We start from the raw sequence: 13,711 nt of genomic DNA on the forward strand, positions 1-13,711 counted from the left end.
CAGTTCGTTCGCTAAACTGAATTGCCCTGTCGATCGCGTGAGAAGGTAATTGGCCCGCGGTTCAGTCGCAACTCGCCAGGGGGTCTGGATCGCTTGTTTTGCATCGGAAGGTCCTTTTGTCATTACTCCGTAGGTTCCAAAACATGTAGCGATCTTCAAGATTTAGTTCTAAGAATAATTCATAATTCATAATTCTCACTGTCACAAATAGTGTGCCGAGCGATCCGGAAATTAGGAGTTGAATTCGAGGCTCGAGGTCATTTCGTTTAGTGTTGATCGGGTTGAGACTAAGAGTGGAGGGGGCTCAAAGCCTTAAACACTTCAGCCCATTGTTAATGTTGGGGGTCAAAATTAGGAGGGCGCAACGAAACCCAGTTGGCTGGCTAGTAGTATTAGTGAGGGACATATGCAAGGCCCCTCCACTGTGCATTACTAGAGTGTTGCATTCGTACGCAGCAGCATGTTCCTGTATGCTGTAGGGATCTCGTCACATTATCTCAGAGCCTAAAGCTTCTTAGTAAGTCTCCACGAGGATGGCCGTCCCGATTGTGACCAATCCGAACGGTGGAGTTCCAGGCCTTGGGGAACAAAATGAACTGGAGGTCGATCCACTAGGGCAACTGTGGCTGAGCGAGTCAGAGAAAGCCGAGGTTTCCAGAATGTCTCATTGGTAGCAGAAAGGGGGGAATTGTCTCTTTGTCAATTCGTGCAAGCCAATAATCGCACGAGGCTCGCCATAATTCCTAACGAGACAAAGCGAAGGATCGTCCCAGAGCTGCCAACTCAGCAGAAGTGGGGTCGGTCAGATTGACGGCGTTAGTGAACACGAGTTACCGTTGTTTCTTAAAAGATTTTGGCTGACGAATTGTGAGACTCAATGATGCATCTAATAGATAGAAATATGGCAAATGAGGGGCGGGATGTCATTCCAATGCATGGAATATCCTTCATTGTACAGTAAAGAGGTACGTTGAAATAGGATTCGGATTGTAGTCCCTTGGGTCCAGTGACCGTACTGTATCCATGGCACATGATAAGAGACGATCCAACGGAACAGTACTCCGTACATGAAAGTCTTACGGAGTATGTGTACGTAGTGTTAATGCCTTCAGAATCAGGCAAACAGAAACCAACTTCTGTTTTCTTTGTCTTTCCATCGATTATCATCGTCAACGACCTCCAGGAGGATCGTCATTTCAACACCCCTGATGCACTTTGCTACATTACGTGGTCAAACTCTTGTATAACAAATCGATACATTATTCCTCCAACGTCGGGCTCGCTCAGTAATTCTACCGTCGACGTCAAGCTATTGGTAAAACTCAGGTTAATAGCTATGGCCCCTATCAATATCCTGGCGCGTCTAAAGACGCTCTACGCCAAAAGCTACGGTAGGCCCGGCAATCGGAAATGATCTCGTTTATTTCTAACCGTTCGTCTTCAGATGAACCGGTCATTTCGGCCCAGACGGCAGCTTTCTTCTCGGTAGGCATCTGCACCCGTCTTAGCGCTTCCCCAAACAAACATCTATAAAAATAGCATCATTGTAACCTAGGAAAGGGGCAACTTTCACCCCCCTAAAAGGACTTTGGGTTTCACAGCTGATGAGCATAGTTCGTTTCAGAATTAGCTGACAAAATCTTGCAGATCTGTCTGACATTAGTCTATGTGGTCCCATTCTATGTCTCTTCTACCACTCGGCCATCTCCCACTCTCAGCCGAGATGCGCCGTCCGTGATCCGGGCTAGAATTAAGGCTGTGACTCTATCTTGCGTCGGGAGTACCTTAGCTGTCTCATGGCTGATCATCGCCAAGGGCAATGTCTCTCTACTTGAGGCACTCAGATTTCTTGGGTGGTGGCCTGTAGGATTTGCGGAGGTTCTCCGCAGCTTGTTGCTAACCGCCATTCTGTTCGCCGGGCCCCTCTTCGAGCGAGGGATTGCCGAAGGTGAGTGGAGAGATTGGATCAAAGGGAATAGGATCCCCGAAACCCTTCGCGGGTGGATCGGATGGAGAAATTACGTCGCTGTGAGTCAAATCCAAAGGCCCAAATCTGATAGCTAGCCTTCAACTCACAATATCCATATCTACAGGGCCCGGTCACTGAAGAGGTCATGTTTCGCTCCGCCATCATACCTCTCCATATACTCGCCAAGGTATCTCCAGGGCGCATCGTGTTTACAGCCCCTCTATATTTCGGGATTGCCCATGTACATCATTTTTATGAATTCCGTCTAACTCACCCGGACACCTCAGTCCTAGCGGCGCTGCTCAGATCGGTCTTTCAATTTGGCTATACCACCATCTTCGGGTGGTATGCAACTTTCATCTACCTGCGTACAGGATCTCTACTAGCTGTCATCCTCGCTCACGCATTCTGCAATTGGTGCGGACTTCCTCGTCTTTGGGGAAGAGTTGAGGCCGGGGTTCCGCTCGGACCACCATTAGTTAAAGGCAAAAACGATACAGACCGGGGGCCGGTTTACGCGTATAACCAACTCGGCATTGGCTGGACCATCGCGTACTATGCAATTCTCGTTGGAGGGGCCACTAGCTTCTATTATACTCTATGGCCTCTAACGGAGTCTTCTAGCGCTTTGGTTACATTTACAGGGCCTTGAGAAGAGAAGATAGGCGGGTCATAGCCGCGTAATGTATGAGCCTATGCGATGTAAATGTGATGGTCTGTACATGTAATTGTTACATTGTAATCATGACAAGCTTCACGCGGCGTCAATATTCTTCTCTTCTCCTTCCGCCTCTTTGTGACTACAAGAGATGGTTCATTTCTGTATATTGTACCTCATACACATAAATATGTTGGTGTCCTTCGGGTCCAATTTCAGACCACTTGATTGATTGATAATACAATCGAATTCCCGTTATCTCCGATGCGGCCTCGGAAATTCGGGAATTTATCCCTTCTCGACACAAGCTCCGACTTTCAAAAACAGCGACCGCGTTGGCAGACCAACCAAGACATGTAAAGAACTGTGGAAGGTGTGCGATTTTTGAGCAATCCCCAGCATATCACCAGGTCGAGGCACAGTTGAAATAATTTTGTCAATCATGACATTGCGCCCCGTGCTCTGCCGGGTAACCAACAGGACACCAACAGCCCGCTTTCTCTCCGCTACCGCATGCCGCGCAAGTTCCCTGCGAGTTCCTCTAGACATCCCTCCACCATTTCCAGTGACCAAATCCTGCCCAGAACCCAGTTGCTCATGCCCTACAACGCCGCCAATGCCCTATGGGCTCCCAATTGATTATAACCAGCCGCTGAATGGGACAATGGTAGCTTACGCGCAGCAAATCCTCATCTGTACTGGGCAAAGAGATTGGACAAGTCGTATTGAAGATGACGGGAAACGTCATACCTGGGGGCACCTAGTGAGAGGGCTGAAGCGTCTCTTGGGTCGGGGAGGACGCTATGCTGACGTAGGTAGCGGTCTGGGTCCAGCTATGTCTCCGGTAGGCACATTGCTAACAGATGAAGCCTTTCAACAACATTCTTGTCAGCAACTCTTCCTTTTCTCCATCCGCTGCTTCTACTAGTACACCTTCCACTGCGTCTGCATTTCTCTTTCCCAGCTTCAAATATTTCCCATCCATTCCGACCGAGATACTAGATTCCACGGACGCGGGGACCGACTTGTCTACCTTTGTACAGGCCTACCTTCTCCCCAAAAAGCTCAGTGCTATGTCAGAATCTCTCCCTGAAGTTAAAAAGGCTGAATTAACTCGGAAGCCGGAGCTGGAATGCGAATTTGCGGATGTTGTGGACCTAGATCATTCTCCTGTCATCCTTATCTGCGGTCACGGTGGGCGTGACATGCGGTGCGGTATAATGGCGCCGGTGCTGGAGAACGAATTTCGAAGGGTACTTGGTGATAAAGGATTCACACTGGCAGGCAGTGGTGATCACACAATTGATAGCCCTGGACATGCTCACGTGGGCTTAATTAGCCATGTAGGCGGCCACAAGTATGCAGGCAATGTGATCGTATATATCCCTCCGGGTATGAGGAAGAAGAGTTCTTCCTCCCCGCACTCTCTAGCCGGCAAGGGAATTTGGTACGGCCGTATAGAACCTAGGCATGTCCAGGGAATTGTGGAAGAGACTATCCTAGGTGGGAAAGTGGTAGCAGACCATTTCCGGGGTGGTATTGATCGAAGTGGAGATATTCTGCGATTGTAGTGCCTTGCCCACCTGACATTAAGCTTAGGCGTCTCATTGTATATATTTTATACTCGCCACAGTGTATCAACCTTGTCTGATATATCAACACAACCCAACGTTACTACCAAATAATTCAGACAGTTACGTCACTGGTCGTGGAGTGGAGGAGCTCAGGAACAAGTACATACTCCGTACATCGCTACCGAGCAAAAGATCTACGAGCACCCTAATAAGTTCAATATCCTATACTATCATCAGTTTCGTCCAATCGGAGAGCGGAGTTTAGACCTCATAACATAAACCACAATCTTGAGATCTAGAAGTATCCGGAATAAAAATCTTAAATTGAGCACATACATAGCAATATAGAAGGAGGGCGAATGTTATCTGAGCCCTGTTACGTTCATGGATGAAGAAGGGTTCATCGTCTGTCTAAAGCGAGAGTCGAGACGATTATACTGGTCAGATTGCAATGTGTGAACATACTCTTCGCCCCCTCTTATATATATATATAAATGACTTCTTCTTTCACGGGGGACTTGTATATTCACTATTACCGTAAGTCCCGTGTCCCCTCATTGCAGATGGCACTATATACATACTTTATAAGCATCTTTGGTCACGGAATCTCTGCAGTCAAAACTAATATTTTATACTCATCTAATACCCTATGCTGATGAGCATTGAAGTTATCAGAACAATGACAATCAGTGCAAACTTAGTCTTTTTTATGATTTATCCCGCGAATACATAGTATATATATTAGCTTAAGCAGCAGCTTGTTTATTGATGTTTCGTCTCCCTCTTTCTTTAATCATTGTCAAATCAACAATTACAATCAAGGCAAACTTTCCGATTCGGACGCAATAATATTCAACAATCTGTTCTTGATATTCCTAAATATGAAAGAGCTGAATAAAAAGAGATCCCATTAGAATTTAGAATAAATGGGTGAGTTTAAGAATAAGTATGAGTTGAGAATAGAAGATAGGGGTGAGTGAATCATCTGACTCACCCAGCTCACCCTGCTGAAGCAGCAACATCCAAGTAAGGCAGGAGTGAGCTGCTTGCAAATATCTGCACAGTATTTATACATATACCTGCAGTAGTATCCCTATACTAGAGCCAAATGACGCTAGTCTGCATTAGGATTAGGGTACACCGACTGCCGTATGACCTCAACCTTGGGTAGATTTGCTTGACTGTCTCATTTCGCGAGACCCACGTTGATATTCCGGTGACTCAATGGTATTATTCTCGAAATAACCTCTCCCATGGCACAATGATGAGATAGTCACTATGCTGTCTCTTTCTCGTCTACGATTGGGTCCGACTAGGACGTTCCTAGCACAAGCACGATGGAAGCACGGGTGCTGTTTACCTTCAGTCCCTGCCTTAACCCGTTTCGCAACGACCGTAACACCAAAAGGCAACACCAGAAAACTTGACCTACCCGCAATTGACCGGAAATGGCAAGAAAAATGGCACTCCAAAAAGTCGAATCTACCATCCATTGCCTCTGAGACGAAAGGTAACACGGAGAAGCCCAAGTCTTATATTCTGTCCATGTTTCCTTATCCGTCAGGAACGCTACACATGGGACACTTACGTGTGTATACAATATCTGATGTGCTTGCGCGATTCTATCGCATGCGCGGTCATGAAGTTCTCCACCCTATGGGGTGGGATGCTTTTGGGTTACCAGCGGAGAATGCGGCGATAGAGCGGGGAATTGATCCGGCGGAATGGACGAAGGACAATATTGCTAGGATGAAGGAACAACTGCGGAGTATATCTACTTCCTTTGACTGGGACCGTGTGAGGCAAAAACATGATGCTTCGTGTCTAATTTATGCTAACATGCTGCTGTTGCAATACGTTAGGAACTTGCGACGTGTGCCCCGGAATTTTATGAACATACACAGCGGATATTTTTGATGCTCTATAAGAAAGGTTTAGCATATCAGGCGGAAGCTTTGGTCAATTATGATCCTGTGGATAAAACGGTCCTAGCAAACGAGCAGGTACACATTGTGACCGGCGTTTTACGTTTGCTTGATACTGACTGTGTGGTTAGGTCGATGCCAACGGCTTCTCGTGGCGGTCCGGAGCAAAGGTCGAAAAGTTGAACTTAAAGCAGTGGTTCTTCCGTATAACTGACTTTAAGGAAGCTCTTTTGAATGACCTGGATTCCTTAGCCGGTGGCTGGCCGGAGCGGGTGCTGTCCATGCAGCGCAACTGGCTGGGAAAATCGTACGGCGCAAAAGTCAAATTCCCTATTGCAGCGGAAGGAATTGGGTGCGGGAGTACGGAGATAGATGTCTTCACCACGCGGCCAGATACACTCTATGGAGTAGAATATCTTGCTTTGTCCCTAAACCATCCCATCGTCTTAGCGGCTGCGGAGACAGATTCAAAGCTGCGTAAGTTTTTGGATGAGGCGGCCTCCCTTCCCCCTGACTCCAAGACAGGGTATAAATTGTCCACCGTGACTGCCTCTCATCCATTACATATCATTGATAGGGAGAGCCCTCACGTCGCTCGCCGGCTTCCTATATTTGCAGCCCCCTATGTTCTTAGCGATTACGGAGAGGGAGCAGTAATGGGAGTTCCAGGTCACGATTCTAGAGATCTGGCATTTTTCAAAGAGAATGTTCAACCTGAGTCCATACCTGTCGTAATCGAACCACATCGTGCATCTGATGCCGAGTCCGGGGCTAGCGCCGGCCATCTCCCTGCCGGTGATATGAAAGCTTACACTCATGAGGGTTTCCTCAACTCGAGATGTTGGAAATACCAGGGCCTTCATTCCCGCGAGGCGGGTCAACAGATAATCAATGACCTCAGAGCCGTAGGCCATGGAGACACCGTGGAGCAATGGAGACTGAGAGACTGGTTGATCAGCAGGCAGCGCTATTGGGGTACCCCGATTCCCATCATTCACTGCGGGGATTGTGGCCCCGTGCCCGTGCCGGACGATCAGCTCCCAGTCAAGTTGCCTAAAATAGAAGGGGACTGGCTGAAAGGGAAGAGAGGGAATCCTCTGGAGTCGTCCGATGAGTGGGTTAACACTGAATGTCCGAGGTGTCAAGGTCCTGCGAAGCGGGATACGGATACCATGGATACCTTTGTCGATTCCTCATGGTATTTTCTCAGATTTCTAGATAGCGCCAACCGACGACAGCCGTTTTCACCGTCATCTGCGCGACCAGTCGATGTTTATATCGGCGGTGTCGAGCACGCGATCTTGCACCTACTCTACGCCCGGTTCATCTACAAATTCCTTGCTAAGTCCGGCTTGTTCCCGGAGATTGCTCATGTAGGTGATGTTTCGAGGCCGTTGGAGCCGTTCAAGACGCTCCTTTCCCAAGGTATGGTTCATGGAAAGACGTACTCGGAGCCCTCTACAGGGAGATTCCTCCACCCTTCTGAAATGGACCTCTCTAGCCCCGATAAACCGGTCATCAAGGGCACTCAGATCACTCCTAATGTGTCCTTTGAAAAAATGTCGAAGAGCAAGCACAATGGCGTGGACCCAACAGCCTGCGCCCTCAAGTACGGCGCTGATGCCACTCGTGCCCACGTGCTGTTCTCCGCACCTGTCAGTGAAGTCCTTGAATGGGATGAAACAAAGATTGTGGGAGTCGAACGCTGGTTTGGCCGAGTTTGGAAGCTTGTGCAGGATGCGCAACAGACACTTGCTTCATCGTCATATACGTTCAATCCAGATGAACTGATGCTGTCCAACCACGCCACAGCCCTCCCCTACTCTCCACAGAATCTCAGTGGAAATGACGCAGATGCTGTTCTCTTCACCCATAGAACTATTTTGTCCGTTACAAGTTGCATAGAAAATAACCCTTATGGGTTGAATACCGTTATTTCTGACTTGACAAAACTAACCAATTCGTTAACCTCATCAACACCGTCGTCCCCACAGGTCCTCTACTTATGTATATCCTCACTACTTCGCCTTCTCGCACCTATCGCACCAGCTCTGGCATCTGAGAGTTGGGAAACTCTCAACGAACCGATAATTGGCCGCTACCCGAAGAATGAATCCATAGACAATGCATATGACGTGCCCCCAATTTTTGACTGTCCCTGGCCAACAGCCCTCTTGACCTCAGAGCAGACAGATGTACTGTCGGCGCGGGGTGGTCAGACCGTGGCAGTTCAGATCAATGGCAAGTTGCGGTTCACCGTCACAGTCCCACGACAGCTGTCGCCCACGACGGATGAATCAAGCGAGCAGGATTTTATAATCAATCGCATCCTGGAAACCGACGAAGGACGTACTTGGTTGCGTGAGAAGAATGACTGGGAAAAACGGAGGCGCGTAATTGTCGTCAAGGGGGGTAAATTGGTTAATATTGTATTCTAAACTGGAGTTATGCCCATTATATTACCAAGGTTCGCAATCGGCATGACCGTGTAGTCATAGACAATTATACATTAGAACTCAACACACATCACTATATGCTTGGGGTGTCATGGATTATTCGGATAATCGTCGCACTCTGAAGAATGAGCGTCAAACATTCGGACCAGCGATATGAGAGGTAGTGCGGTGGGTGGGCATGACTATACAATCTGTGCCGAAATATTGCTGTAACTGGAATTTTTCTCTTCATTCCTTTCTTCCACCCCCCCTCCCCCCTCCTCCCCACACTCTCTCTTTACCTTTCCTTCCCATTTGATTCCAGCCCCCAACTGGAATTACTCTCTGATGGGAGAATTGGGGTCAAAGGCGCTTGTCCGCCCGTTGCATGGAGTGGCCGGATTGTGGTGGTACGAGTTGGGAACAGTGGAGACTCGAATGGACCTTCCCCTCATGACAATCGATGGCTGTCAAGTTCGACCCCCTGGACTGGCGAGTCTCAATACCGAAGGCTTCCACATTCGGGATCGAACTTGTACTGTACAAATGGGTAGAAGTACGGTCGATTCTCGGACCTAGAGCATCGTCGGGTCTGCGGTTCTTTTAGTTGCGATTATCGGATCTTGTCGATGCGGAGCGATGCGATCTCGCCAAGCATAACAAACAGTCAAAGCAAGCTTTCTAGTGACAGTGAACTGAGGGGAGCCTTGAGTATCTACTCCGTAAGTAACGTGGATCACCGAAGGGATGAATGACACCCCTTGCGGCAATTCAGGTCCACTGGATCATTTCAGGGAGATTGAAGCCGTTCATCAACCATTATCGGCAATAAAATGAGGGGAAGTACCCCTCACCATATTTATTAGCAAGGTTATCCTATGGTACTAACGTAGTAGGTAGCTAGGTTGGAGGGTACGTACTAGCGCCTAGCATATCTAATACTGTACCAGTGTACCAAGTAGTAACAACATACTACTCGTACAAAGTACGTTTCACTTGCATGTTGACCAATAGGAAGAACTGACCCCTCATGAGGGGTAGAAAGCTAACCAGACTAAGAATAGCACGAGTGGTACCTACCTACCGGGTAGTTACTCCGAGTACCAACAAAATACCACCTAAGTTGGAGGTACCTGCGTAACAGTCCGTAGATGTACAGACCTTGGTACTACTATGGTACTACTATGGTACTACTACTACTACTACTACTAACTAGTAGTTGTCTGAACGTCTTCCCTCCTTATTGGCATGTCGATCCCAAATTAAGGAGTTTTACACCATAGTAGCGTAGTTGTTCGCTACAATAAGCTGAAAGATCCTTCCTATATTCCATGCAAGTAAATAAGTATTGAATTTACGTATCTTTGAACGTATGTGTCTATGTATGTATCTACAAATATCCAGTACTAGATATGAACCCCGCATGTTTACTTCTGTCTGTCCAACGCTTTGGAGTTTAGGGTAGACTAGGTTATGTTACATGGACATTATTTTCTATCTACTATCGATACTATCCGATTTGAACCCCCTCTTACCAATCTGCTGATGGGATGCAAACTTTGACTAATGGATGATGTTCATATGTCCGTTCACCATGATTGAGGGAGTCCCGCGTGCGGAGAAGATTGCGCTCCTCGTTCCACTTGTTCTTTTCCACACCCTCCCATACGAATAATTATACGAGGTGCCGTGGTGTCCGCCGCGATCTACTGGCGGTGGGGTCGGAGTCCCATCCGGTCGCCTTGCTTTCAATCCATGAATGGGTGGACAAACGCAAGAAAAGATGAGGAGGGGAAAAAGGGAGGGGTCCCAAATGGAATGCTCCTCAACTGTAGGCGGGGGGAACCATCCTATACTGCTATATATTTAAGTGAATCCCCCTTCATTCCATTTCATCAACAAACAGCGTCTATCAAGTCTGGATTCGGTAAGTATACCTCCCCCAGTTCTAGATCCCATCCCATCCCATCTCATACTTTTCGTGGCATGTTCCACATTATGCTTCCTGCATCAGTCCCCACCCCGCGCCGCCACAGCTTCACTTCATGCGATTTCTCCAACGTTAAAACATCATAGTCATTAACGATATGATGTCTGGGAATTGATTTGAAATAGTCCACTGACCATCTGACTGTAGCATTCATTTTCATTTTCACCGAGATCAATATCGTGGTATAATCAACTGAACACAATTCAAAATGGTATTTATCCGCTCTTTCTCTGTTGTTGGTACGCGTACATTGACCGAGTTTCCAGGGTAAAATTCTTATGGTTCTCTATGACGTAAGTTCTCCATCAAAAGTGTATCAAAGAGCCCATGACATCGATAGCTGATTGTGAACCTTGATTCTAGGGTGGCGAGCACGCCAAGCAACAGCCCGGTCTCTTGGGTACCACCGAGAATGAGCTCGGATTGAGGAAGTGGTTAGAGGAACAGGGACACACTCTCGTCACTACCTCTGATAAGGAGGGTGAGAACTCCACCTTCGACAAGGAACTCGTTGACGCCGAAGTCATCATCACCACACCGTTCGTGAGCCCCGATACCGCACAGGAATTTCTGTTCTGAACCAATCGGCTAATCATGTGCTGTAGCTTCCACCCCGGCTATCTTACCGCTGAGCGCCTGGCCAAGGCCAAAAACCTCAAGATCGCAGTCACTGCTGGTGTCGGATCGGATCACGTTGACCTGAACGCCGCCAACAAGACTAATGGCGGTATCACTGTCGCTGAAGTAACTGGCTGTAATGTCACCTCTGTTGCGGAACACGTTGTCATGACCATCCTTACTCTGGTCCGTAACTTTGTCCCCGCTCACGAGCAGATCACCCGCGGTGAGTGGGACGTTGCCGCTGTCGCTAAGAATGAATTCGATTTGGAGGGCAAGGTCGTCGGAACCGTTGCTGTCGGCCGTATTGGTGAGCGTGTCCTTCGTCGCCTCAAGCCATTTGACTGCAAGGAGCTTCTCTACTACGACTACCAGCCCCTTAGTCCCGAGGTTGAGAAGGAAATCGGCTGCCGTCGTGTTGACACCCTCGAGGAGATGCTTGCTCAGTGTGACGTTGTTACCATCAACTGCCCCCTGCACGAGAAGACCCGTGGCTTGTTCAACAAGGACCTGATCTCCAAGATGAAGAAGGGTAAGTAGTACCATGGCACAATTAACCGAGGCTTTCTAGACATTGACTAACCTTTTACCAAGGCTCATGGCTCGTTAACACTGCCCGTGGTGCTATTGTCGTTAAGGAGGATGTTGCTGAAGCTGTCAAGTCTGGCCACTTGAGAGGCTATGGTGGTGATGTCTGGTATCCCCAGCCCGCCCCCAAGGACCACCCACTCCGCTACGTGCAGGGCCCATGGGGCGGTGGCAACGCCATGGTTCCTCACATGTCTGGTACCTCGATCGACGCACAGATCCGTTACGCTCAAGGCACCAAGGCTATTCTCGAGAGCTACTTCTCTGGCCGTCATGACTACAAGAACGAGGATCTCATTGTTCGCGGCGGTGATTACGTTACTAAGGCCTACGGCCAGAGGAACAAGGCTTAGGTCTCTCCAATCACTTTGTAATGAGCGGGTTAGAATGTTTTCTTGGCGCATGCTTCTGGTCTGAACAGCCCTTAAAGGAGCAGGGCGATGTTTACTTATGATACCTAAAATTCATATTGTCTTGTTCTTACCTATAATTGGCATAGAAAATCTCGGATAAATCATTAAGTTTCTTGCTGCAGAACCGTGTAATAGGGAGTGCAAGTCTTGTCTAATCGCCCACAGACGGAGATAAGTACTTTGTTGATCCTTGTGGGGACTGCAGATCATCTGAAGCTTGATTTAACCAACCAGAGACCAGGATAATTACTTACCGCTGCTAAGTTAGTAGTAGTACCCGTACTCCGTACATATCAAGGCTAAGGTGCCCAGGCATCCATGGAAAGTGTGTACTGAACCTCGGTCAAGAACCGTAAACCGTGGAGCTTATCAATTTTTGTTAGAAGATGGATATATTATTCGGCTGGTAATGTATGTACTCTACCAACCATATCCAATGATGACTTGCACAATTGGCTATAGCTTGTACTGAGCACCGGCTCGGGTGGATAAGAATGGCTTGAGAGTGTCTTGGAGTGCTATTCTCTTCTCTTCGCTCACCATGTAGCATCAGTGGTACCTACTACGGAGTACGTACATATGATGGGCCACCGATGGTCTGGCGCGGCGTCATTGGGATGGATCTGCGGCCCATATAAGGCCTTATCTCCAGTTGTATTGCGAATGACGTTCCCTTGGCAGGGCATGCTGATTACTAGTTCCCGCCAGGCCCAGGGAAGTGTCGTTTACAAGGTTAGCTTATGGTCTGGAATCAAACTGTCACGCGATGTAGAAAGGGTACGTTGGAGATGATAGTTGATGCAACGGACATGGTCGCAGGTATTGCTCTTGTTTGAACCGTCCCAGACGCCAGACGGACCCGTAAATGTCTACGAAAGGAATATCAATGTCCTCTTGGACCTTGTCGACCATCTTCCTCTTCATCACTGTCGTCCATAAACCCTTCTTCCAGCTCACGACTAAGTCGGCTTTCCGGTTCGGCAACAGTACTGCGCCGTCGTTCTAGGGCCTCCCTTCGTGCAGGATCCATATCCATCCCGACCATTATCTCTCCTTCCTCGTCAAAGATACTAATGTTATCATGTTGGTCGTCAAACCGTGCTTGTTGTCGCCATGCTGCCGGTAGGAATAAACGCATCATTGCGTCAGCCACACGGTCCCGTAGTGTAGAGGTATGTGCAGATATGGTGTGTAAGGGAAGATATTGCGAATATCGTTGGTGATAGCGACGGAAGAAAGGGATTATAAGAAACGACAGAAGCAGGTAGAGCGCTAGGGAGATGGCAGCTGGGATGACGATGGTCTAGACGATAGTGATGGGTTTAGATGAGTACATTTCATCACGAATTGATGAGAAGCGAAAATACCTTGGCGAAGCTTGATGCTGAGCCCATTTCGACTGCTTTGCCGGTGCTTAGTTCCACAACTTGCGACGGTATAGGGTATGCTAGCAACAATGGTAGGCTAGCTTGGAGGTGCAATGACAGGCAGAGATATGATTAATATGGGGACTTCATAATCAAGGTCTGCATAACAGGATA

At 48.1% G+C, this 13,711-nt stretch overlaps 5 protein-coding genes across 5 annotated transcripts; 4 read left to right on the top strand and 1 right to left on the bottom strand.

Moving 5' to 3' along the window:
- Positions 1–1,336: 1,336 nt before the first annotated feature.
- F9C07_2234249 (CaaX prenyl proteinase Rce1) lies at positions 1,337–2,621 on the top strand (the record flags this gene model as incomplete). Its single annotated transcript, XM_041292978.1, has 4 exons — positions 1,337–1,391; positions 1,445–1,485; positions 1,648–2,028; positions 2,094–2,621. 4 exons carry the CDS (start codon positions 1,337–1,339, stop codon positions 2,619–2,621), a joined length of 1,005 nt encoding a protein of 334 aa, XP_041147763.1.
- Positions 2,622–2,666: 45 nt separating this feature from the next.
- F9C07_1667823 (sucrase/ferredoxin-like family protein Fmi1) lies at positions 2,667–4,839 on the top strand. The gene is made up of 2 exons (XM_041292979.2): positions 2,667–3,438; positions 3,497–4,839. The coding sequence occupies exons 1-2, from the start codon at positions 3,070–3,072 to the stop codon at positions 4,196–4,198; spliced, it is 1,071 nt and encodes a 356-aa protein (XP_041147764.2). The 5' UTR covers positions 2,667–3,069; the 3' UTR covers positions 4,199–4,839.
- Positions 4,840–5,288: 449 nt separating this feature from the next.
- Positions 5,289–8,836, top strand: F9C07_2163787 (uncharacterized protein). Its single transcript, XM_041292980.2, has 3 exons — positions 5,289–5,998; positions 6,064–6,204; positions 6,258–8,836. The coding sequence occupies exons 1-3, from the start codon at positions 5,480–5,482 to the stop codon at positions 8,562–8,564; spliced, it is 2,967 nt and encodes a 988-aa protein (XP_041147765.1). The 5' UTR covers positions 5,289–5,479; the 3' UTR covers positions 8,565–8,836.
- Positions 8,837–10,698: 1,862 nt separating this feature from the next.
- On the top strand, positions 10,699–12,110 carry F9C07_6115 (glyoxylate/hydroxypyruvate reductase; the record flags this gene model as incomplete). The annotated part of the gene is made up of 5 exons (XM_041292981.2): positions 10,699–10,762; positions 10,818–10,844; positions 10,915–11,090; positions 11,157–11,701; positions 11,764–12,110. The coding sequence occupies exons 1-5, from the start codon at positions 10,760–10,762 to the stop codon at positions 12,108–12,110; spliced, it is 1,098 nt and encodes a 365-aa protein (XP_041147766.1). The 5' UTR covers positions 10,699–10,759.
- A 943-nt stretch (positions 12,111–13,053) lies between these two features.
- On the bottom strand, positions 13,054–13,564 carry F9C07_6114 (uncharacterized protein; the record flags this gene model as incomplete). The annotated part of the gene is made up of 2 exons (XM_041292996.1): positions 13,054–13,473; positions 13,538–13,564. The coding sequence occupies 2 exons, from the start codon at positions 13,562–13,564 to the stop codon at positions 13,054–13,056; spliced, it is 447 nt and encodes a 148-aa protein (XP_041147767.1).
- Between the last annotated feature and the right edge of the window lie 147 nt (positions 13,565–13,711).

The sequence above is a fragment of the Aspergillus flavus genome, chromosome 5 (assembly GCF_009017415.1).
Source record: "Aspergillus flavus chromosome 5, complete sequence".
In the NCBI taxonomy this organism is placed as follows: Eukaryota; Fungi; Ascomycota; class Eurotiomycetes; order Eurotiales; family Aspergillaceae; genus Aspergillus; species Aspergillus flavus.

What these genes read in the sequence shown, in the direction of transcription:
- F9C07_2163787 (XM_041292980.2), top strand. Translation starts at nt 5,480, where the DNA reads ATGCTGTCTCTTTCTCGTCTACGATTGGGTCCGACTAGGACGTTCCTA. An exon ending in CTTCCTTTGACTGGGACCGT is followed by an intron (nt 5,999 to 6,063) that starts GTGAGGCAAAAA and finishes GCAATACGTTAG; the next exon opens with GAACTTGCGACGTGTGCCCC. An exon ending in CGGTCCTAGCAAACGAGCAG is followed by an intron (nt 6,205 to 6,257) that starts GTACACATTGTG and finishes CTGTGTGGTTAG; the next exon opens with GTCGATGCCAACGGCTTCTC.
- F9C07_1667823 (XM_041292979.2), top strand. Translation starts at nt 3,070, where the DNA reads ATGACATTGCGCCCCGTGCTCTGCCGGGTAACCAACAGGACACCAACA. An exon ending in GGGGAGGACGCTATGCTGAC is followed by an intron (nt 3,439 to 3,496) that starts GTAGGTAGCGGT and finishes TAACAGATGAAG; the next exon opens with CCTTTCAACAACATTCTTGT.